This window comes from Aquila chrysaetos, chromosome 16 (genome assembly GCF_900496995.4).
Source record: "Aquila chrysaetos chrysaetos chromosome 16, bAquChr1.4, whole genome shotgun sequence".
NCBI lineage: Eukaryota > Metazoa > Chordata > Aves > Accipitriformes > Accipitridae > Aquila > Aquila chrysaetos.
In genome coordinates, this window is record NC_044019.1 from 19,335,006 (window position 1) to 19,360,863 (window position 25,858).

The 25,858-nt window shown below is 41.0% G+C and overlaps 1 protein-coding gene across 1 annotated transcript in view; it reads left to right on the forward strand.

The window, feature by feature from the left end:
- The first annotated feature begins 2,382 nt into the window (after positions 1-2,382).
- PARVA (parvin alpha) overlaps positions 2,383-25,858 on the forward strand; it is a 69,764-nt gene continuing 46,288 nt past the window's right edge. Inside the window, exon 1 of the mRNA XM_030039359.1 lies at positions 2,383-2,666. Coding sequence (XP_029895219.1) covers positions 2,531-2,666 — 136 coding nt within the window. The 5' untranslated portion in view covers positions 2,383-2,530. The remainder of the gene's footprint in view (positions 2,667-25,858) is intronic.

The following is a 25,858-nucleotide window of genomic DNA, read 5'->3' on the forward strand; positions in this document are numbered from 1 at the left end:
TTTAAGATTCAGGGAAAAAAAAACATTGTCACTATCCTCAAAGAGAAACATCATTAAGTGGAAAAACACTGCAATAATATTATACCCAGAGAACTGCAAATACATTCTGAAAGAAACCCATAAAAAACCCCCAGTAAACTTAAGTCTGTTGCTTCAACATTATTACTTAAAACACACAGTATTTGTGGTTCCAGATCTGATAAAGTTGATTTTAAACACATTAAGTTTAATTTAAAATTTATTTTCTCCTTGTGATGTGAAACACCCATAGCTCATGAGGCTATTAAATAAGTAATATTGCATTTGTCATTAATTTACAGATGCTGAGTGTAGTGAAATAGGAAAGAGAGATGCTGGGTCTTTTCAGCTATTTTGTGTGAGACTTGGCAAACGCATGTTGAATTCTGACTTTCCCCGTACTGCACAACCCAGCACCCGTTACTGTTCATGAGGTATCTTTCTTGTTCTTTCTGTCTTTAGTGGTACAAAGGCAAGCACACTTGCGCTTGCCAAAATGCCGTCTCTTCTGCTGTGCCCACAAAATCCTATATTGACATCTATATATATAGTCATTTGGGTCCAAATGGAGATTTAGTTGGGTCATTGGTCTGTTTGTAAATGCCACAGATTCACATGCTTATAAAAAAGGGCTCAATGTGTTTATTCCTCCTTCTTTCGAAATAGTCTTTTATTATGTTCTTAAAAATTATTCAAAACTGTTCACCTCTTAATCCACACACTGTGTGAGTAGCAGTTCTGTAAAAAGAGAATAATGTCTGAAATTTGGACTGTTCTGTAGACAACAGCCCTGCCACACAATTGGTGCTACGAGCCAGAGAGCAAATGTAAGGAAAGGAGAGATTGTGCTAACGGCTTGGGCTCATTCCTGCTTTTAACTGATGGCAGTATGGATGAATAAAGTTTTTTCTCTAGGGCATATACTAACTGCATGCAACAAATAGGCATTGATGTCTACCCCTCATCAGCTAACCAACGTTACCAGCTTGTAAAAACACAACAATTATTAGTCGATTTAGAACTATCCTCATGGTAATTTCATTTCGCTTATTATGCCTAATGGATAGCTAGATATTTGCATGAAGTGTGTGTGGCTTTTTGCCTGAATTGTTAATCGAGTGATTAAGTGGTAAGTGAAAGTAGTGCATCCAGATGACATTAATGCTGTTCCAGTCCTGGGTGCCTCCTGAACCAGTCACAGCAAATTACCTGTCTTAAAGATACTTCTCTCTTAAGCTACTCATCTGCAAATCAAAGCAGAGTTGGTATAGGCAATCTGTCATGCAAAGTCTTTCCCACTGGCTTTTGTACCGGTCTGACTACAACAGTTGGTTTCTTCTGTAGAAGTGGATGTGACGATGCCCGCCGCCTCTGACCACAGATGTAGCTGAAACCTACAGGCAGAAAAGCTGCTTTGCAAAATGCGCTCAAGGCTGAAATGTGCGTAGTAAGCTTGAACTTTAACTTGCGCAAAACTATTTAGTGACGCTTTATTACTTCATTAGCTCTTTTCTATCGGTGCTGACCACAGGGTGTAGAAACATCTGCCTGCAGCTGTGCCCCGCCCCATCCTTCCAGAGCCGTCACTTCTCAATAGTTATGGACGCACTGAGCTGTCAGAGCCCTGGTCCTGCCTGTCTATACCTGCCTTTAACTTTTGGCACTGGTGTTAACTAGCGCTCTCGTGCATATGGTCACCTACGTTTCTGCGTTTGACCAACCAGCCCGAGTTGGCGACCCGCTCCACTGCAAGGCAGTGCAAAGGAGGACGGACCGTGGGGCGAGGCACTGTCCTGTGCCTCAGTGGGCAGCCGCCCGCCCAAAAAGCTGTGGGCCACCTTCATACCGCCCTGGGGCTGCGGCCCTCCTCAGGGCTCCCGCTGCCGGGCTTTCTCCTTCCCGGCACCCTTTTCCTGAGCCTGAGGGACCAGACCCCACGGGCAGGTAAAACGAGGCCCCTCGGCCCACGGCTGAGCCCCCCTGAGAGGAGCAGGTAGGGGCGGCCATGGGGCTGAGGAGGGGGTGACTGTTGGGCTGAGGAAGGGGCCGTTGGGCTGAGGAGAGGGGGCCCTTGGGCGGCCAGGGGGCTGCGGAGGCAGGGGCCGTTGGGCTGAGGAGGGGGCCCGTGGGCAGCCATGGGGCTGAGGAGGGGGCCCTTGGGCGGCCATGGGGCTGAGGAGGGGGTGACTGTTGCGCTGAGGGAGGGGCCGTTGGGCTGAGGAGAGGGGGCCCTTGGGCGGCCATGGGGCTGAGGAAGGCGCCGTTGGGCTGAGGAGGGGGGCGGCGGCGGGAGCCGTGCGAGGGGAGCGGGCCCTCCCCAGCGGGCGCCGAGCGGGCGGGAGGGCGGGCGGGAGGGAGGGAAGGAGCGGGAGAGCCGGGAGAGCGGAGCAGGAGCTGCCTCAAATGCTTGAAATAATTCCGCTTCCGTTCAGAGCCGGGAGCAGCCTCCCACGGCATCGGGGCCTCGGACCCGGCTCCTCCATCCCCGAGCGCCGCCGGCGGCTGGGCCATCATGGCAACCTCCCCCCAGAAGTCCCCTTCTTCCCCCAAGTCTCCCACCCCTAAATCTCCCCCGTCCAGAAAAAAAGATGACTCCTTTCTGGGCAAGCTCGGCGGCACGCTGGCGAGGAGGAAAAAAGCCAAAGAAGGTAAAAATTACAGGTTTGCACGTTTCCTGGGAGTTACCTTAAAATGGGGGGGGGGGGGGGAGGGAGGAGGAGGAGACGGGGGAGAGGAAAAGGCTCTGGGGAGCGGGAGGAAGGGGCTGACTGGGGAAGGACGCGCGGGGTGGGGTGGGCAGGCAGGCGAGCAGCGGGGGAGGAGCGCGCCGCCTTGTCCCCGCGGCTTCGCCGGGACCGGGCGGGGGCCGCGGCGCCTCGCCCCGGTGCCGTTCCGCGGTGCCAGCGCGTCACGGCGGGGGAGCGCGGCCCGGCGCCGGCCGGGAGACACCCCACCCACCCTCGCTGCCGCCGCTGCTAACGGCCCCCCGTGCCGGGGCGGGCCGTGCGCTGCGGCCGAGGCGGGCTCCGCCGCACCGCGGGCCGGGCGGGGGCGGGGGGAGCCGCGGAGCGCGGGCCGGGTGAGCGGTGCCCCCCGTGTGGGGAGGCAGCGCTGGGCTCGTACCGCGGGCCGGGGGTCAGAGAGGGGCAGGGTAGGGGGGACTGGGGTGCCCGGGCTGGAGAAGGGGAGCGTTTCTCCGCAGTAGGGGAAGCGCTCTGGCAGGCGAGGGCCGCGGCGGCCTGCGGGCCTGAGCGCCTCGCAGCTCTGCGCGGCTGGGGAGGGCCTGGGGCTTGCCCGGGTTGCGCCTCGCAGCCCCTCAGGAGTAGTCGCCTTTTAAGTTATGGTGCAAAACCCCCAAAACTCGATACTCAAATCCCCTGACTCGTAATGTGTTGCTTTATATTGGTGTACAGCACAGTCAATACACGTTGCTGTGAGAAACTAGTGCAATACATGCAACTGATCATTTAATGGTTATAATAGTAATCGTTCCTCAGAGGCTTAATACTTAACTTGATTATTCTTGTACTGAGCAAAAAACCTTTGCCTCATGACAGTGGACTTTAAAGAACACTGAGCATGTACAACAGTCTGGTTCTTTGTCCATACATGCTAATTAATATCCACTCGTCCTGAATTTGCCTATTTAAAATCCCATGAGACAGAGAATTGGAATTTAACCTCACACCCATCATTTTCACAGCTGATGTTAATTTAAATACGATACAATTAGAGCCAAAGTAACAGACACTTCAAAACAGTTTTTCAAGCAAGCGTTCATTGCTTGCAAGCGCAAAGGAGGGTATTATGCTCAGCAGACCCTTGCTTGTCATGTGTATTTGGGTAATGAAACCAGGCACAGTATTTCAGAGTATCACTAGTGCTGCAGACAAGGATGGTATAACTTTGTCAAGTACGGCCCCTCATTCTGTAACCATCACATCATTTTTCTGAGAAGCGTGGTCTTGCTTTTCAATTAAAACGCATGTTGCACGATTGTGCTCACATTGTTTGGCTTTTTCTGATCATTGCAGATGTCCCAGAAGTTGGTGAAATAGGAAATAATGGCAAACTTTATTAGTTACCCACTTTGTTATATTATTCTGTTAAGGTATTCATAATATTAGCAGCACTGAACTAGCAACAGTTTTCTGTGATGAGTCTATATCATAGGTATGTTTAGAGATCATTAGTTTAGCCTATTTGTAGTAGATTTAATATGTCCAGTATTGTTGTTGTTATTATTAAACAATGCCACTTTCCTCAGTGACAGATACTGCTAAGTCACAAATCTCCAGCAAACCGTTAGAGGCAGCAGTTACTTTTATCCACAGTCTTGTAATCTTACAAAATATGTATTCTGTGAAATCATATTTCTTCTCATTGCTTCTATGTCTGGATCAAATTTATTGACTAAAACCTGCACTTGCTATTTCATTATCTCATCATGTTGATATTTACCCTTTTGAAATTTTGGAACAATATTAGTGTTGTCTTTGTCCTTTGTGTTTCCCAATTTTCTGAAGTCTATTTAAAAATAACAGTGGTTTGGAGAATTTTTTTTTTAACTTTGTGAGGAGCTTGTTATTTGCTGATGGATGAAAAAGTATTTTATTAAATTCACTTTAACATCCTTCTTCTTCATGTATTTGTTACATTTCTTTAGTGGAAGCACGTATAGAGGTGAGAATGATATTATGCTATCTTCCTTTTGTTTGTTTTTAGCAGATTCAAATGGCTTCAAAGCTGGTAAATCCTTACTGTGAAGCCTGTCCTCTTCATGCTTCCTGATCTTTCCTCCACTAGAAATAAATACGGGTTTGCAAACTATTAATGAGTCACCTTGTTTCTTGCAGGCTGTGACGCACATGGGTTCCATCTTAAGTTGTGCTGCTACAGTTTGTAGGGCTGCAGGTGTATCTGAAGTCTAGCCAGGATCTTCATATAGGAGGTCAGATTGCTTGTTCATCTAGGCTCTGTTCTTTGATTTTTTTTTTTTTTTTTTTTTTTTTTTTTTTTTTTTCCCCCCCTGCTTTAATTGACCTATCTAGTGGCAGGTTTCCTATAGAGGCAGGTCTCGGTCATAGGAGTGCAGATGGTTATTCAACTGTTAGCACACGTAACGTATTAGAAAATGGTCAAGTAAAGTCACAGGCATTTGAAAAAAAGTTTTTTCTACTGGCCGTGTTTAGACCTTCAACTTTTGTAAGCTAGAATGAAGTGCTCTTAGATGGCACCTTCACTTTTCATATTTCTTGTAGAACATCAGGATCTATTCTCTAATCCAGTTTGTTAGTCTGATATAGATATCTACCCCATTTTGTTGTGAATATTGATCTCTAATAATGTAAGGTCTCTAAATGTGATGAACTGTTAGTAACTCTTTAGAAATAATGCTGTGGTTTTTTTCTGTATAGGATATTAATTTCTCCTTTACCTAATTAGTCTTGTGCTTTGTGATTTTAATATTCCAGTAGAGTAAATCCACATTCTGAATTTCACCTATGTCAGTATTTCTTCAGGAGGCAACAATTCTGGTTATTCCAATTTATTGTTATATTTAATGTATGGGCAGTAGAACAAGTATTCTTCTTTTAGATGAATGTAGACTGTGCAGAAGATGACTCTGTCATCCCAGTCTCCTGATCAACTGGGTTATAGACCTGGCTAGAGCTACTATGGCTTTTTTTTTTTTCCAGCCTGTGCACCCTCATGGGCTACCAAGGGGCTGCTGCACGCACACCTCTGTTTTGTTCCTCTGCTGCATGCCCCTCTGTTTGTGTTAAGCCAGACCATGCTCAGGGTGCACACCTGGAATCAAAAACTCAGGAGCATACTCAGGTCTTACAGCGTAGCGATAGGTCAAGAAAGTCAGTGGGACTTGGTGCGCTTATGATAAATAAGGGTAACTGAAAATTTCCCCCTCTTTCAGTTGGTATAAGCTCTGCTGTTACATAGAGGACAGAAACTTACTGATTTACTTCGGTATTTTACCACAAGGGCTAAGAATTGGTGTTTTTAAGTAATGCAAAAATGTTTTATCTCTTGTAGGGAGTATACTAATTACATTTTAGTACTATCTCTGTTATATATGTAGTTAACTGTTGTAGATGGTATATGATTATATGTATATGGTTTTTGTATTTATGCCATCAACAGGCATTTTGATCATTGTCAAAATGGTATTTTTTTTATATATTGCAACAATAGAGTCAGTGCCAAAATGCTCCATCAAATGAAAATCCATTAGGATCTAAACTGATATTATGGTGAAGAGTAATGCATATTATTTATAAAGATGAGAAAGTCTTTGTAGTTTTAAATGTAGCAAAAGTAGTTTATAATACAATATAAAATGGATTTTCTGTAATATTAATTTATATATATAAAGATATGTATATAAAAATATATATAGCAAGCCTTTCCTTATGAACTTTGAAGTTCTGGGCAATGGTAAGTATTCCACCCATGTTAGAGGTGAGAATAGTCTAGACAAGTGAGATGAATTCTCTCAAATTGCAGTACCAGTCATTGACCAAAACAAAGACGGTAACCCAAGATACTGTTACTTGAGATACCACATGTGATGTAAGCAGGGATTAGTCATACCTTAAGACATATGTTAATCTGAAAAATACATTGTCATTAAATATTAGAGAATATTTCAAAAAATCTGAAATTTGTAGCTCAAATTTGCTTGTGTTGTCATCTGTCACATAGGGTCTTAGCCTGGTTTTTGGTTACAGTATCTCATCGCCATTGGTGTAATTCAAGGATGAGAACATTGTACTTTAGTCTTTCCTACGAGAGCATGAGCAGCTGCATCTTTAAATAGTGTATAAATTCTGTTGAGGTAAGAAAAATTACAAATGATTAAATATGTTTGGAATTAATTAGCTTTAATGAGAAAATTGTGAGATAATACTAGAATACTTGGTGACCTGTTTACAACTGAACTGTCCTATGCAAAAATTATTTGTAGTTTATAGCAAGATTCCATTCCTTTCATTCCTGAAAAGCATTTGAAGACTGAGCCACCCCATATATGCTACTGGAGGATTCCAGTCCTTATCTAGCAGGAGTTAAGATGCATGGTGGAGCTCATTGTATTAGCAAAAAACCAACTACAAGTTAAAAATTTTTGTAAGCTCCTTACAGTAGTCTGCATTTTGTACTAAACACAGATTTATACATGTGCAAGGAGAGAACAGAATGACCTCTTTTTTTAGATGCAGGGGTGTGTGTTGTGTTATCTTCTGAGTTTTTCATGGTAGGTTCGTTAAGGTCATGTGTGATTGTCCTCCTTGAATTTTTCTGGCCTGGCAATTACAGACACAGAAATTTCACTCCTCCTAATAGCTTACCTTAGTGGAGAATCTTAAGAATTGGCCCCTGACGTGCTAATAAACCTGTGACACATTTGGGAATGGAGAGCAAAGTTCAGAATTGCTTAAATTGCGTAGGAGCAGATGGGAAACAGGCAGCTTGGACCCATGAATTTCACAGAGAGCAATTACTGCTTATTGTATGGGCTCAGTCGGTTTTCCAATTGATATGACATCAATTTCAGTAATTTGACTGCTCTTCTGCCTAGTTTATTTGGTGTTGATGGGGAGGAGAAGGAATGAATTTTCTAGTAGCTTCCACTTACGATATTTCTTCTTTTTCTTTCGTATGTCTTGTTTTGCTTTAATTTTGGTATGTGAGGTCACAGTAGGCCGTATTCTCTGTATGCCTAAGGGAAGAGCGTCTTAACAGTGTAAAATATTGTCGATTCTGCTATTTCTTGATACTAACCTTAAATTTCTTAATCTTTACTTTGTTGCCATCATGCATTTCACAGAATAATATGAAATTAGAACAAATTAAAAATACAAATTAAGAATAAGTGTTGGGTGATGAGAGCTTTTCAGGTGTTTTAAGTAAAATTTTTGTCTTTCTGGAGTCCATGACTAAAATGCCTTGCTGTGTGACTTACTGACAGAGATCATGCCTTGGTCTGGCTATGGGCATTTTATGATGAAAGAAATGTATTTCTTGGTATACAAGAAGTGTTCTGCTGAATTTTAATTGACATATTTGAATTATTTTCTTTGGACCTGCCTCTGCAACTTATTTTTGAGTAATGCACTACTGGCGCAAAGGACTATTTTTTCATGTCAGTAGTCTTTTATTTGCTTGTCTGTTTCTCATGTGAGAGATTCCAGACTAGCTTAAATGCTTTGCAGGCTTTTACTTTTTCTACTGCTCTCACCTGATGCTGTATTTAAAATGCAGACGAAGCTGAAAGAAGAATTGATATATGTCCTACCATCGTATTTGCTAGTATGTAGTGCAAATGATGAAAATAGGCCACTGAATGCTAATTTCATACTGGTGCTTCGAAGATGGCACGTAGTGTTTTCTATGAAAAGGAAATGGCATGGGGAAGGCTTTATTGTCACTCTTGTATCAGTACTTTTGAATTTCTATCTTTTACTGCAGCATATCAGTACATCGACCCTAGGCCTTCTTGTGCCATCAGAATAGCTGAACAGCTGTTTTGATGTCTGACATAATGCACTTTACCTCAACCTTAGCGCGTAGCAACTGAAATGTGCTTATAATGTTTCCCCTATACACTGTGTTACATATTCCCATGTCCCTGGTGTACTGCCACAGGCACATCAGCTGCATAGCTGATGCTGGACAAAACCTGTTAGTACCACCATTGAAATAATTATTGCCTTGGAGCAAGTTCTATTAAGTAGATAAAATACTTCTGTTAAGTGGAAGGAACGTGGAAAGTGAAAAGAAAAATAGAGGGAAGGCTCACCTGCTTCATTGGTTGTCATTTCATTGCTATGAGCCTTTTGGGCATGTCTACAGTGTATGAAAGGAAGAGAAACTACTCAAGAGGAGAGCATTGGGTTTTTATTTCCATCCTTTGAATCCAAATTGTCAGGGGATATCTGGGGAGGTCTCTCTGCTCTGACCATTGAAGGGATTGCTCAGTAGAAAGAAGATAATTGCCTCTGAAATGCTTCTGTCAGTGTAGATGGAACATCCAACTGTTGCTTATGCTGTGATGGCAATAGCCCTCCAGATGCAACTCAGGCATATATGTAAATGTCAGATCTGACATGCTTGAAGCTGTTTGTCATCTCTCAAGCCCAGCTTTGCTGGGTTTGTGGGAGTGAAAGAGTAACTGTGTAGCCTTTGGCAGCTTTTGGTTCTGTCCCTCTTGCCTTCCTGCCTCTACCTCCTCTTCCACAAGTGCTGCTCTCTGCAATAAACAGAAACTAATCAGCACTGTTAGCTGTTACCTGTAAGACACTGTTAAGCATCTATTATTGTTTATATGTGGCTAAATTGAGGGCAAGGTCCTATTATACTAGACACTGTACTTTCACAAACCACGCGAAGACCCCCTGCGTGCGATCATTTACAACCTACAGCTCTTTATCTGTGGATCTTGCATATTTTTCTTGTTCTTTTTTTTTCTCCTGTAATTTGCATTTTAACATTATTTCTGGCATTTCAGTTTTGCTAGGACTCATGATCTCATTCAGAATTTTATCTACTGCATTTTCTCTTTGTTTTTTGGTTTGAAGAGACCTTTTTTTTTTCCTTTTTTCTTTTTGTTTTTTTAAGTAGGCTCTGGCTCTTGTTGGTTCAGAGAAGGTTATGAAAATATTACCTGTGAATACATTTCTGAATCTCAGAAGTCACAGATAATCCCAAAATTATTCTAAAAAATTCATTGTTTTAACCAAGTACTCATGTAGGGCCTAGTCCAATTATGCTTGGTCTATGTGTTTCGTCTACAGCAATGAAATGTGTAGGAATGTGTGAGTCCCAGATGCCTGCATTTTTGCCTGACAGGTTATTGAGTCTATGTCAAGAGGTATCCTATCACGGTAGGGCTGAGCGCATCAGTGCCTGCTTTATGTGAATGTCTCCTACCATGTGTAGGGGTTGGATCATACAGGATTGTAAGACATAGGATACATAAAATGCACTGACGGTGCTGAGATGAGCACAAAACACAGCACTGCCAACCTCTTCTCTGCCACAGAGGAGGCAAAGGAGCCCATGATGGTGTCTCACTGGAGGTGGGAGGACCCATGCATGCAGTAGGGGATGTTTATGAAGAGGGCACAGAGCCAGGCTCTCCTGCGTGTTGCCACAAGAGTACCTCCAATCGTTAAGTCCATGCAGTTGCTTTTGAACTAAAGTGACACAGAATTTTTTTTTTTTTTTACTCTATGCATGATTAAGTTCTGAAACTTATCGCTATAGGATGTTTTGGATGCCAGAAATATTTTTTAAAAGGGAGGGAGGGCTAAAAATGGATCTGGTGGATTCTAGATGAGAAAAAAAAAGTCTGCAGTGGCCCACATGTGAATCATGTAGGCCATCATAGACATTTCAGATTCAGAAATCATTAAGTACCTATCATGAAATCCACAGCTATTAGGAAGCGTATACCAAGGAAAAAAATTCTGTTGGTTTGCCTTTCCCTGTTTGTATTGTTAATACATTTCTGCCAGGGGGCAGGACCCTGGACTTTGATCTGCTGTTCTGACCCAATATGGCCATTAATTTTGTTGTTCTCTGTCTACCTGCATGTGGGCATAGAGCCACTGAACTCTGTCTTTGCATTTGATTTCCAAAAGCAGCCTTAGATTATGTGGGCGAGTCAGCTGCTACAGAAGCATGCCTTTTATTTTCTGTGTTTTTCCCATTTGAGCAGTTTCTTCATCGTCTGAGCGTACAGGTTTCATGCAGGATAAATCTAAACATGCACAGAACGGGTTAAAGGAAGGGGGGTGGTGAAGAGGAGCAGAGAAGCAGAGCAAGGGGTCTGGCTGCAGAAAGCAGCTGCTCTCTGAGGTGCTGCTGGGCTGGGAGGAGGGACAGGGCTGGAGGGCAGGGAGAGGGAGGATGTCTGCCCGAAAGGCAGTGTCCATCCTTTCCTCTCCTCTCTTCAACAGCAGCTGCTCCCCACCCCTCCTTGTGCTGCCTTGGCTGCAGCGTCACTGCTGAGCTCTTTAGGGTGCTATGAGCAGACATGGATGAGGGTGCTTGGTGGTTTGGCAGTGCTTGTTGCTACAGCAGCTGTTCCTCATCTGTGGGGAAGGGGTTGTGGCCACAAGCTGCCAGCTGGACCCTGCTGTCATAGAGACTGACAAGCTTGGGTTGCAGAATTACTGAATAGTTACAGTTGGAAGGGACCTCTGGAGATCATCTAAAGATTCAGGTGTCTGATGGTTCAGGATCTCAACTGAGGGAAGGTGGACTGGTCTGGCTCACCAGGCTTGTAGCTCTGACTGGACAGGTGTGATGAAGGCATGGTGACAGCATACTCTGTCAGTTCTTTTCATTATCTGCTGTAGTTGGCTAGATGCATAGCGATTATCTAGATGAAAGGTAAAAAAGATTAAAGTGGTGAAGTAAAATCAGCATTAAACAAGTGGCTGAAGAGCCTCCAGTGCTTCCAAATTACAGGACGGAGTCACGGAAAGAAGAAAAAAAACCAGCTAGAGACCAGCTCAGACTGATGTACCTTTATTTCAATGACAATTTTTTCTTTACATCTCCAGATTTAAAATATGCTATCCCTGATATCAGACTCATAAAAACATGCATCCAGTTTTCAATGTGAAGGTGGATATAACCAAGTGAAGCTGTAGAAGAGAGTAAATATGAAGTTCTGTATTTCATTCTCAGTAAAGTGAGCGTGCTGTCAAGAGAATCTGTAATTTTAGAACTCGTAACGTTTCCCTTAGCATTTAAGGGATTACCTGCCCTGAAGGTAAGACAGGACCAAGAGACCAAGACTCTGACCAAGTGAAAAGTTCTCACTGGGTTTGATTGCTGCTTGTGAGGCTCTACATCTTTTGAAACCCCTCAGCTTAAAGGCAGCTTCCTCTAAGTACAGATCTGTGCTTCTGTGAATCTCCCTTGGACAGAATCTCTGGGATATATCCTACTTTTTCTTTTCTCACTTTAATGCCTTCCATAACCATTAAACCATGCCCTCCCTGCAGACTGAGTAGTTTAATACTGGACTCTGCCTTTCTCACTGAGATTGAGATAAGGACAGTCCAGTTCTTTTGCTGCTTCACTGTATCTGAGATCAAGTGCTTTCACACTTAATCCACAGAGTTCTGCAGTCTTTTTCAGCAAAATGCTGATGTTGGTAAAGGTAAAATCAGCAGTTGTAGGGGCACAGTTCTTTGCAAAGTGGAACTCCAGAGAAGAGGTGGTTGAGGTGTACCTAAAATATTGTTGCTTTTCCATATGCTGCTTCTCTCCTCTTCCTTTTCATCCCCACACCAGTTCCTATTAAAATATATGGTGCTGTTGACTTGTATCCCTAATGACAGGCTATTTTCTTAGCTAAACTGCAGCCAAAACTTTGAAAGGACAGTTAACACTGCACTAGGTGTAGTCAGTGCTGTGCTGGAAGCAATGTGATGCCATTTCGCATGAGAGAGGATGAGCTGGAAGGCAGGATATTTTGCAGTGCTTCACATTTTCACTTGTAGCTCTTCCAAATGTGGGGCTGCAGTGGGGCTGAAGGCTTACCTTGCTCTCTGTGTATTCCTTGTGCCTTCTCCAGCTCGTAGTAGTTCCTGTGCTTCTTTTGAGTGTGTAGCTGTATTCAGAGCACCGAGTACCCTTGCTCTTTATATGTATCACCATATATCTTGTTTGGTGTGCTAATACTTATTAATAGATAACATTACTTGGTTTGAATACCCTTGTCCCTCTTGGGATTGGGTGTGTTTGTGTGTGTTGAGTGCACCAGTGAGTTAATTCATTTTGGTGACCAGACTGAAATATAAACAAAAGATGTCTTGGACCAAAAGCAAAATCAGATCAGCAGCCTTATGTGAATCCTTAGCCTACCATGCAACTACCCCTTGACAACCTGTGCTCAGGCCAGAGAAAACCAAGGGCCAGAAAAAAAAGAAAAACAGGGATGTGACTGGTCAAGAGTGAGTGGTATTGGCAGAGCTGTATTAGGAAGATTAGCCACCATCTGTTCACCCGAATCCTGCACCTGGCTCTAGATTGTGCCACTGTTCATGCAAGTGATGATCTTACTCAAAATATTAAAGAATTGCAGGGTTAAGTAACGAAGTTCTACAGTCTCCCAAATGTTCTGCTTTCCTTTTAGTTTTGTAGTGGTCCCTGTGAAATAATTGTATGTGGTGCTATAAAACGTCCTTATCATATATGTGGATTTAATACAAAATTAAAGAGAGCACATTGGTCATGAGCTAGCAGTACTGCTTTTCTTTTAGTCTTTGCACTTCTCTTCCTGACTTCTTATTGATGTTTGTGTTAAGTACCACATAGTGTACCATGGTTGACGATATCCTACTCATCTTGTTTTTCTTAGATAATATTTTTGCCAGAGAAAACACCTGGAATATATGTTTCTGTGAATCATTCTTGGTAGTTGTAGTCATGGTTAAGTCCTTTTGGCTTCTCTGATTCCTGCTTAGCATAGGGCCGATTCTGTTCTTTTCCCTTCCTGTGGAGTGATAGAGCAGTCTATGGCACTGACCCAGTGGTGCGTGAGATTAACCTTTATTCATAGTGAAACCTATGAAATTCCACTTGAAAAAAGGGACTTTAGTCAGGGTGGTAGGAGAGGGGGTGCAACAGTTGTCAGTGACCACTGTTTCCCTTTAAAAGCTCTGAGCAGAGACTGAAGGACGTGGTAGAGTGAGGAGCAGCTGTTCATCTCCAGATTGGTAGAGATTTTCCAGACATGAAAATACAATCTCATACTGCAAAAGCTTCAAAAGCATCAAAAATCCTAAAGGTAGTCTAAACATTACAATTTCCTGAATGTTTCTTTAGTATAGGGGTCATAATTTTTTAATGGAATGTGTGTTTGCAAGAAGAAAAGTCAGTCACCACATCTTTGGTATTTGTACTGAACTTAAATGTCTTTTGCCTGCCTTTACAGGCAGTAAGACAACTTTTAAATGCTCTAATTAGAGCTGGCCTCTTGGCTTTGGTGGCTGCAGCAGTGCACAGGCAAACAATTCAGGTGAAGTTAAGTATGCTAGAAACAGGATGGAGAAAGGGAGTTGTGAAATAATTTTTTTTCATATGTCTTTTTCTGTATTAACCCTTGGAGATACCAGCTTTTTCCACTAGCCATGTTTCTTTGGTCATTTTCATATAGTGCTTTCCTGTGTTCGTGCCTACTAAAAATACATAAAGCTCCATGTTACCAGTGATGTTCAACAGGTAGACTTCAACATAGTCCTTTTCAGATAATGTGCAGGTAATGACTGCTGGTTTCTTTTATATTAGGACTTAATACTCCAGCTTCTCATTTACTGCAGAGGAAAAATATAAGTTCCTTCTCATGGCCTGGCCACGGGCTTTCTGGCCATAGCTTCTAAGAGGTGCATGTGATTGTGTCAGTGCTCTCCTGCCAGTTGTACCTGCACTTCTTTAGCTCACGATTGATTGTTTCTCTGGAATTACAAAGACTTGGGTGTTAAACAATCATAGGGCTACGGTGGACCACCTTCCTGGCTCAGCAAACAAGCAGGCATCATACTTTGCAAACAGATGGACAGGGGTACAGGCAGCCTAGAGAGCACGTGTGCAGCAAGGGTGGATGTTAAGGTCAGAATTTCCCAGAAGAGAATGTCTAAATTGCTGTGCCCTACTTATCCAACTGTGAGCTGGATTAATGAAAGGGAGAGTTTAGACAGAGGAGTACTTTGGGTACATTTAGTGAGAGAAGAGAGAGATGTTTTCTTTTGTATCTGTACAGGTGGTCCTTTTGAAGCAAGCCAAAATAAGCTTCCTTACCTGGGTAACAGCCTGAATAGGTTGGCAGGGTGTGAATCCATTTTCAATGTGTATAAAGAAAAGCCTAACAGTTTGCCAGTATACGGCCTTTCATTTATTTTTTCTTAACAAGTTTCTTCGTTGGCCATCGAGTTAGGCTGAGGCCTAATAATTTTTTTTCTTTTAACCGTAGGCGGTTCTAAAGCAGCAAACTATTAATAGTGAAATATTGGTTTAGAAGAACACTAATGCACAGGGGATTCTAGAGCAAACGAGGCAATGCTGTCAATGGTTCAGATTGTTCTTAATTACAATAATGGCATTATAGGAGCTGCAGTTGCTGTCGGGCACAAAAGAAGATAATGATAATGTCAGAGTGCTCAGAGTAAATGCAGTATAATGTATTGCAGTACTGGATTCAAAAGATGATATGTCTAACTTGTCATCAAAGTGCATGAAGAAGAAGAATGGTAAAAGGCCAGAACAGTTTTTGTTGTAACTATGTAGTTCAGGGGTTTGGGTTTTGTGGTGGGGGTTTTTTTTGTTGTTGTTGTTGTGTGTTTGGTGGGGTTTTTTTGGTGGTTTTTTTTTTTTTTTTTTTTTAGCCTATGCTTTCAGGCTTAAGAAGAAATGTCAGGTCTCGTGTTTAAATTATGTGTATTAATTTTACTGGAAGGTGTGATCACATCTGTCCTCCCCACTTAGAATAAAGAAAATCACCCTTGCTTTGAGAAGGAAAGGAAATATGTATTGGCTCAGTACTCTCATACCCTCAACACATTTGATATTGATCCTGTTAGAATAAAAGAAAATGAACATGGTAGATTTGGCCCTGAGTCAGAATTTGCCCCAGTAGCCTCTGGAAATATGTCCAGGTCTATTTGATGCATGTAATCCCTTTTTTATAATGAGACAGAAAAATTCAAGTCTGAGTTTTGGGGATGTTTCAAAGCTGGATTTGAATTTTATGGCTAGAGCCCAAATCTGAACTGTAGCACTTGTAAACATTTTAAGGCCATATGCTGTGCACTCAAATTCATTACTGTAGAGGAAGAGACTTTACTGTTTTATTGGAAAATAATATTGGAAAATAGTGGTGGTGTCCCTCATTATACCATGAGTGTTCAGAGTGACTTAGTGTCTTGCATACTTCCTAAAAACTCATTGCAGTGGTGGGTTGGATTGGAAAAAAATAGTCAGCATCCAGTTGATTTGCATATTTATTATTTTGTTCATGTTTAACTGACTTGAAACAGTTACTCACAAATGAAACAATTTATATAGAATGCAAATAAATATTTTTTAGGAGGAGTTGTCTCATGCACAGAATGCCAGTGCGGTTTGTAAATAAAAATTTTCCTAAACGGGTGGCAGGGTGCAGGTGCTCTGTAGGGCACAAGGTGGCTCCAGTTCACGAGGAAAGCTGGCGTGAGCGGAGTAAGTGCCAGGAATTAGTTCACAGGAATCAGCTAGAAGTGTGTCAGAATGGAGCTCAGCATTTTACTGTGTTGCAGGTCTGGTATTTTGAATATGAACTGAGTCTTAATGGGTCTTTGGAACAAGACTGTGTCTAGTCTTAGATTAGGACTAGTAAATTTAGATTAGGACTAGTAAATTTAGATTGCATTTTGCGTCTCGTATTTCGTTTTTGAAGGAGTTACCCAGTGGATTTTATCAGACAATCTGAGCTAAGTTGCTTTTGTCAGAGTAAAAGGTAGCAACTCTATGTGCAGAACAGTGTTCCCAGGGTAAGCTACAGAGAAAACAGAGTTGGTGTGTACAGTAAGAGCAGAAATGTAAAGTAAGCTAGGCAGAGGATAAAACAGAGATTCAAACGTTCATGAGAGAGGTTTTTATCAAGCAGGTCATTAAAATTTAATGGTAGAGGAGAGAACAGAATAAGTTGATAAGAAAATCCCATATTATAACCAAACTTAATAAAAAATGCTTTGTGTCTTTTGTTAGTCTTGTACTCTCTAAGAATAGCATTTTTGTTTTCAGAGTCTCTTGGAAGTGAATTACTTGTCCATTTCTATTTCCAACATAATAATAGCTGCTAATAGTCTGCCCTTACATGGAACATGTTTGACTGACGTTTCTAAACACCTGAGATTTTTTGAGTGAGGATAGAAAAGGAGAAATGTTTGTTCTATCTGTACCATCTGCTTGGGGCAACTGAGGCAGAAAAAGGTGAATTGAGTTGATTTACTCATGTGATCTTCTGCAGGGTAAGAAGTGGAAATGAGCAGTGGTCTCCTAATTTCAGTGTTTAGTCTTGCTCCATTAGATAGTGCTTTGTGCCATTCACAGTTTTTGTTGGTTTTTTTAACTCTCTGTTGCATGTCTTGATATGGTTTAGATTTTTATATGAAACTGAACTTTTAACTGGGTTTTTTGGTTTGAAATTTTTTTTTTAACAACAGCTCATCTGGTGTTTAATTTTTTGTGTGTGTGAACTAGGCAGAAGTTTTCTGGGTTTTGCATTTTTTAATTTGCTTTATGTACTATTGCAGCAGGCATTATATTAGATAAATATATGAAGAAAAAGCATTTCTTAATGTGATCTTTGCCTCTATCCCGAAGAAGGAAGATTTGGTTAAGAGGTTAAAGCTGTTTTACTTAATAACAGTCTTTCTCAAAGTAATGTCAGGTGTTAAAACAAATTCATAAATTTAACTTTGCCACATTATTTATTTTAAAAGTCTTGAAGCTTATAGTTTTCCTATCTAACATATAATGTTAAATACAACAAAACAGATTAAGTACAAGACCTACATAGAGTTAATATTAAAAACAAAATAGTGCAAAGCACCATTTTGACTTAGTAGATTCTCTGTGTTTTCAGTTTTACAAATGAATTTTATCAAAAGTTAACTGTGGGCATGATTACAATTGGTAACTCCCCATATTAAATCTAATCCCTTTGTTCTTCATTCAGACGGAACACCCATTAAGGTCAAAGAAAGTTTTGACTGAATAAGGAATACAACAACTGGCTCTAGTTTTAGTACATATAGGGCCAGATTGTGGGTCACAGCCAGCTTAAAAGTGTACAGCTCCAGTGATTCCAGATCCTGTGCATAATAGGCAGATCCTTCACACTGTTATGATGGTACTTTATTAACATGTCAAATACAAAAGAAAAAAACCTGACAATTTTATGGCTGCTCAGAATGTTATTAGCATGTCTTAATGTTTTGTGTTTCTGAGCTGAAATTATGCAAATATGTCTTCAAAAATACTTCCATGTTTTCATGACAGAGTGAAGAAAATAAAAGTAATCAAAAATTGGAATTAAATACTCGAATAGTTTGGCCAATTAATAAATCTGCAGTTGCAGAATAGAAGGTCTGTGGGCTGGAGCTGGCTCTTAACTTAATGTTAACTTACATTTAATTAGCCAGACCAGATGGAAGCTGGCTAAGCTTCGCATGAAGGCTTGTGGGAAAAAGACATAATCTTCCATTTTGTCAAAGGAACTAATACTGCAGATTAAAGGTCGGTGTTCTTTTCAGAATGTAAGAGTGCATGCATAGTGGCTGACGGCAAGAAACAGCAAGGCCGCTAACAAATTAGCTTAACCCCTAGATGACTAGTATACCAGCTCTGCTTCGGCTGATTCCCCAGTTCAAACTATTGGTCTCCAGTTTCAGTAATAAATCCCAGAGAGAGATAAGAATGTCTGTAAATTTTATTCTTTTGTCAGGAAAGTAGAGTTGTATGTAGGCAGTTAGCATGGGTAGAGAGGTGAAGCTCTGGGAAAGGTTTTCTTACTCAACCGAGTAAAAATTCATGCTGTTCAGACGCTAAGCACTTAGGATCAGTCTGACAAACCACTTAATTCCTCGCTTAACAGTAAGCCTGCAAGTAGACAAGTCAAGAAACCATTCATGTGCTCAAAGAGGTGCATACATGGATCAAGTCAGAGTGCGCAGAGCTTAAGGACTAAATCAGGCACATACTATGTTAAGGCTTGAAAATGTAGTAGAGTGAAGCAGATCTGTCAGACTGAACCTTAAGCATAGCTGCAAGAAATTACACATTTTAAAAAATGGGGAAATGAGAGTCCATTAAAAAAAGAAAGGAAGGGGTCAGGTTTATGCTAATTGTTTAAGCATTTAACCAGTCTTTGGGGATGTTTCCTAGTGGTTTCAGCAAGGTAGGAAGGAGTTCTTTCTGAAGTGGAGAGTAAGAATTTACATGCCAAGAAAATAAGGCAAACAGCGTTGCCATGAAACGTCAAATGCCACATTGCTTGTGCAGAAAGTAAGGTAACCCTCTGCAGTAGGTAATAATTATTATAACTTTGGTTTGCCATCTTTGCATATCTTATTTACAGTGGAAATATTTGTGCAACATCTAGCTTGGGAAAGGAGGCTGGGAAATAAGCATCTGCTTTTTGAATCAGGTTTATGTCTGTGTTCATTTCCAGCAATAAGGAATTAAATATCTGGTGGGCTTCACCAGCTGAGATGCAGGCACCTGTAGAGCTGGTAGGTATCTTTTGGACACCCAAATACATACCAGATCTAAGTGTCTAAATAGCTACTTAAGTTCCCACAATGTCTAATCCCCTGTTAGTCTAACACAATGTGTTTTTAGACACTTAAAAACAAGCCTTTCAAAACATTCTGGAGCTTGCTTCTATTTTGTAAAACTGTTTTGCTACTAGACCATCTTGTGTAGTTTGTCTCATCTAAACTTACCTATAGTGGTGAAAAATCCACTACCATTTGATGGTTGTATCACTTAAGAAAAATTATTTGGATGAGATTGGGTCAGTTCTTATGAAGAGTAGAGTATCTTGCAAATCTCAGTTAATAATCTGTGCTTGCTGACAATCCCAGGAGAGAGGGCTAGGGAACTGAATGAACATAAAAACTCTGCAACCTGTTTATGATTGCCTTGTGTAGATCGAGATTCGATATGCTGAGGTGAGGAAAGCTGTGCTGCTGTTTACTGTAGTATTCTCAGAGCGTGGATAAACACAAGACTCCAGCCCCACACTCTGCAAGGTGTGCAAATTAAAAAAATTAATTTTGGGGGAAAAGCTCTTCTACTGTATCAGCTGAACTGGAGCACATATGGGGTTGGAATCCTACCAAGTACTTTGAAAGCTGTATTCACATGTATGTGTGTTGATGCTTTGTCTCATTTTTAAATAATTGTATCCTGAGGATGGTAGGAGAAGAATTTTACTAGTCACCATTTACTAGACCACATTTATCTACAGTTACCAAATGGTGGCATTGGAGATACCACAGTTATTTTCCATTTTGAGTTACTGACATATTTCAGATACCACTTGGTGACAAAATATTTGAAGGGAATGGTAAATTTAAAAACAATCGTAGTTGCAAATGACAGAATTAGCATTTACTTATCAAGTGGCTCACTTCAGCTGTTGTATACCCAGAGAAGTATAGGAGTAGGTAGTGCACTTTTGGAAGAAGTGTAGGTAGCATGGAAACTTTTTTTTTTACTTTCCTTGTCAGATAAAACCTAACACTGCACATCAAATCCAGCTTCTGTTCTCTGATAAATGCCCACTGCCTCATATGGAAGTATAGTATAGCCCAGTAGTATTTGTCCCAACAAGAACATTTGAAGAGAACATTTAGGAAGAAAGTAATTCATTTACCTTTGATCAGTGTGTCGGACATCTTCAGGTGAGGATCACATTCGGTTTTGTAAGGGCATGAGTACAAATTCTACTTTCATTAAACTCTGTTACAAAAAAATATTGTTGAAATCGGAAGAGTTTGGGAGCTGCCCTTTTCATGGAAGTACTGTGCAGTATGAAACTTGCCAAAAACTAATGGATCGTTTGCAGGAAATTGGAAGTTAAAGTGCATGAGTCAGTCTACTTCAAGGCTGAACAGTTTCCACTGAACTTAAATAATGAATGCCAAGAACTAGAGACAGTACAATCAGCTGCAGCAGTTTTCTTCAGTTGTTTCATCCAGGCACTGTAGAGCATTCTATGTTTAGCGGAGTCCTCGTCTTTTAGTTCTTCAGGCTTTAAAAGTGTTAGCATACATTGTTGTTACTGTCATTGATACCTTTGCAGAAGAAGCAGCAACCCAAGCGTTTTTATTTTTGCTTCAAAGCAGTTACTACAGAGTATGGGCTAGAATGTGCAGTTTCAGGGATTTCATCTGCAGAAAACAACCTCCCACTTTTGTAATGTCAATCTCTAGAAAAGGAGAGGATCATTTCTTTATTCAGAAGTGATATGTTAGCTTCACACTTTCTTCTCAAAGTACACAGGTCATTTACTTCCTGGTGTGTACAAGGATTTCGATATACTTATTGAAATATATCAGACATCAGATAAGAGAAAAGACAAAATAATTTTTAGTAGTTTTGATTTGTAACAGATCCTGTGTCCAGAGCATATTTGTGCAATACTGCTTTTTACCAGGGTACTAAATGAATCTAACTCTGTATGAATTCAAGGAAAGAATGAGGTGTTCCTGTATGTACACATGGCTTAGATTTCCTTAATTTGAGTTATTTACTTGATGTCTGTGCATGTAAAGAGTTGTTGAGGGCATGCATGGCCTGGTGGATTGTTTGCTCAGTTCTGTGCTCTTGCAGTGGGAGTCCTGTTCTCCAATTTGTATCAATAGTTGAACCTTCTGAGCATTTCTGAGTTGGAGAATCACTGTGTGTACAGAGCCTTGGGACTTTGGGTTCATACAGGCAGTGTGATGGGAGGTAGATGATGTGTCTCCATCCGTTTGCAATTACTCATGACAGTGTCACAACTGAGCTACAAAGATCACTGTGTGCCTGGAGTCACAGCATTACAGAATGGCTGAGGTTGGAAGGGACCTCTGGAGGTCATCTGGTCCAAGCACCCTGCCCAGGTAGGGCCACCTAGAGCCAGCATGTCCAGATGGCTTTTAAATATCTCCAAGGATGGAGTCTCTACAACATCTCTGGGCAACCTATGCCAGTGCTTGGTCACCCTCACAGTAAAAATGATGTTCAGATGGAACCTCCTGTATTTTGGTTTGTGCCTGTACCTCTGGTCCTGTTACTGGGCACCACTGAAAAGAGTCTAGCGCTGCCTTTTTACAGCCTCCTTTCAGGTATTTGTGCACATTGATGAGATCCCCCTGAGCCTTCTCTTCTCTAGGCTAAACAGTCCCAGTTCTCTCAGCCTCTCCTCATGAGAGATGCTGCAGGCCGTTAATCATCTTTGTGGTCCTTCACTGGACTCTCTCCAGTAGCTCCATGTCTCGTGCACAGGAGAGCCCAGAACTGGGCACAGTGCTCCAGGTGTGAAAGTGCATGTGTAACGCTCTCCCCAGTGTCTCCACTGCTTTTGCACCATGTATAGCATCCACGCAGCTCTTCAACTATGGCTTGGCCAAGAGTATGGGCATGAGGTTTTAAGAAAATTTGACTATGTTGCCATATGAAATTCATATGAAGTTGGCCAAATGTTTCTTGGTGAGATTTAGTCTGAGTAAGCTTAACATTATTTAGAAGAGCAATTAACCACTTTTTTAAATAGAGAATAGTCCTAGATCAGGAGGAAGGAATTTATATTTTTTGTTTTCTTTTTTTTTCCCTTCTTTCTTTTTTCTTCAATTAGATGGAAACATGACTGAGATTTTTGAAGCCAACTAGAGAATTTTGCTGTGCTGACTCAATATAACATTCTGTTGCCAAGTCTACTACTAGTTGGCTCTGAAAATCCCAACCTGAAATGTGCCCACCTAGACCATGCCTCCTAAATAATGGCTACAGACTCGGCTGTATTAATTTACACTCATGGACTAGGGTGCAATTTCTGTTCCCTTTGGGCCCAAAAGGTAAGCATTTCCTCTGGGTGTTTCATTGGAGAAGACCATCTAAAGGCTCCAGAGAATTCTTACCATTTCAGGTCTTGAAAGAAAATTGAATTACACCAGTGGGTATAATCATCTGGCACTCCTGTAATGTTTATAATCTAAACAGGAATGTTAGATTTTGATTTCTTTTGTTAATTTAATATTTCACTTAATAAGCATTTCTTTTATAAATAGCAACTATCTCTCTTATATCTGCTAGTTAACATAAAAACAGGCAAGCAAAGGCCTGACCAGCTCAGCACTTACTGGCCAGAGATGTACAGCTGTAGACGAGTATGAGATGCATATGATGGCTTTTCAGAATGCTCTGCCAGCCTCCAACAGCATGTCATTGGCAACTCTTTTTATGTACATTTACTAAACCTCTCTCCAAATATCTTCTTGGGTGAGTTTTCCCATTTGGCCTCTGACTGTGTGAAGTTCTTGGTACCTTCAGTATGCTACATAAGGAGTTTCTTGATTTTACCATGAGCTTTCTAAAGACCCATCCCTTAATGTTGGCTGTATTTTCTGGAATATTGTTTTTTGAGTGCACATTCCCTCCTCACCTTCTCTGCTGAATGATCACGTGGTCCTGAGTGTGCATGATTTCATGTACGTAGCAGGATTTTAGAAAGTTCCAGCATTAATGCTCTAGTTTCATTAGTCTTACAAGCTGACTGAAAGATGGAGTCTCACTCTGATCATAAACCCTGGGGCGTCGCCTCCCTTGAGCCAATTCAAGTGTTTGTGTGGCTGTGGAATGAATGGGATCAGGAACTGACATAGGTTAAAACTAACCTTTTTTTGTTGAGTGGTTGGTTAGTTTTAATCTGAAACTCTTCCTGATGTAATTTATCATAAAGCCATGTGAATGCTTGTGCAAGAGATGATGATCATGTGGGAGTGAGAATGAGCAACAAGTTTGGGGGCAAGGTGCAATCACCCCTTTAAAAAGCAGTGGCCATGGCACAGGTTCCTGTGTTAGGTTTGGATATTTAATTATTGTGTGCCTCAGTTTCTAGGTATACAAGATGGAGCAGTGATGAGGATTAAATTTGAAAGATCATTTGAGCTTTCTAGATGAAAATTGTTAGGGGTTATTAAGTGTGAATGTGGGGAAAGGCTTAGCAGACAGGTGTGGCTTAAAGAAATGGTTTGAAATCCAGTAATTTAGTTCTAGGTTTAATTGAAAGTTGTAATCCCAGCAATTGGTGCCAGTGTCTTCTAGGATTTAAATCTAATGCACTGAAGCGTGTAATTTAAGGCTTTACAGAACAGTGGTAGCATATATACGCTTATCACTCAGCACGTGTGAGTATTATTCCTGTGGAATGCTCTTAATTAAAATCCAGTAGTTGCTTACAGTGCATTTGATGCTTACTACTATCATGAGCACTCAGTCAAGTTAGCAGAAAAATAAATTTAAAATTTTTCTCAGAGGTACAATATAATTGGCAGATGCTTTTGTAACTGATGTTATCATTAACATACAGGAGGTTTCGGCAAGAGACTCCTTGTTGATCAAATGATTTCTGTTTTCCTTTTCTAAATCCTAATATTAGCTTTAGTATGAGGAAAGGGACTTTAGGTACACCAGAAAACAGTACACTTTTGCAGCAAAGTAGCCACTAGGGCATGTCTAGTTTACACATTGTACTCATAACATCTCATACTTAAAAGCTAGATTTGTTTTGGAAAAGTTACACCCAGAAAATGTCTCGATAAACTGGAGAAGTCTTTTGGGTTTTTTTTGAAGGGGAGGAACACACACCAAAATAAGTGTTTTGTGATATAATACTGCTTCTTTCTGAAATTTTATGGGTTTTTTTTTTTGCTGATGTATAGTTGGTGCTCAGTAGATAGGGTTAATTGTTTCAGTGTGAGCAACCGAAGTTTTAAATATGAATTCTAACTTTTTGACCCCATTAATCATAAAACTGCCTGACCTATCTTGCTTACTGTAACCCTGCTTTTTTTTAATTGATGACTCATGAGCATATATTAAATACAATTTCTTTAAAAAAATCAAAAAAAGTCCTATTTGCATCTTAAAAAGATTTTGTAAGCTAAGAATTTAGCATATATATGTCAGTATATATTGCAGTGGGCTTATGATATAATAGCTTCAATGAAAATTAGATCCAAATTAGAGTAGACTTTGGAAAAGGGTTGTGGGCACATGTTTCTGGAAGTGGCTGGAGGAACTTACTGTATGGGAAGGTTCAGTTGTGTGCGCTCTACCTAGAAACCAGATAGGGTGATGTTTCTGGTTAAAGCAAGATGCAGAATTCAAAGCAAGGAACCAATGCATATGAAAATTAATTTTTGTGTTTACCCAGAAAGAAAAACTCCAACTATGCTCTAATTCATTTTCTTTGCTTAGCCTTCCAAAAATATTTTTAGAAATTAAATAAAAAGCATTAAAGTATTTCAACAAACCAGTTGGTTGTTTTGGGGGTTTTTTATAATGCCATTAAAACTTCTGTGGAGAAAAAAAAAAACTCTTGACGACCAAAACCCTGCCCTCTGTTACAGCCAGCACTTATGGGGCTGCAGAGCTGTTTAACCCACTCTGTGCACAGTAATCACAGAGTTAGAGCTGAGAAGAAACTGAACAATGACTGATGACAAGATTTAATTCTATCTGTTGTTCAGTTCAAAAACAAGTGTGTTTTGAAGTCCATAGCCTTTTAAATGTATAAGAAAATTTAACTCCTGTATGTCTGTGGAGCTGTTTTACTTCAAGGCATGGGGCACGCTGCCGCTTTCTATTTCAGAGCACTTCACAGAACTGAAGTGAATCCTGGCAGTGCCCTCCATGGGCTGTGATTCCCCGTGAGTGGGTGGGTGGGGAAACTGAGGCACAGAGCTGTGACCTGACTTCTGGTGCACAGAGTACAGCCAGCTCAAATGCTTGCTGTGCTCTTTGGACTTTCTGGATCACTCTGTTTTCTCCCTACTGGCTTGCCCTCTTCCAGGTTATTTTGTTCCTACATTGCTTTACCATTTTTCTCCCAGAGACCAGCCACTTGTTAATTTATCTAACAGATAAGAAATTGTGCGTACAATTAACAAAAGCTGCCTTTGGTTGCATTCACCCTTACCCCTCCCCCCTTTTTTCTTCTAATTCCTGGTGACCCTTCTTTGACTTTTATTACCTTTTAAGAAGTGGCAGAATCAGG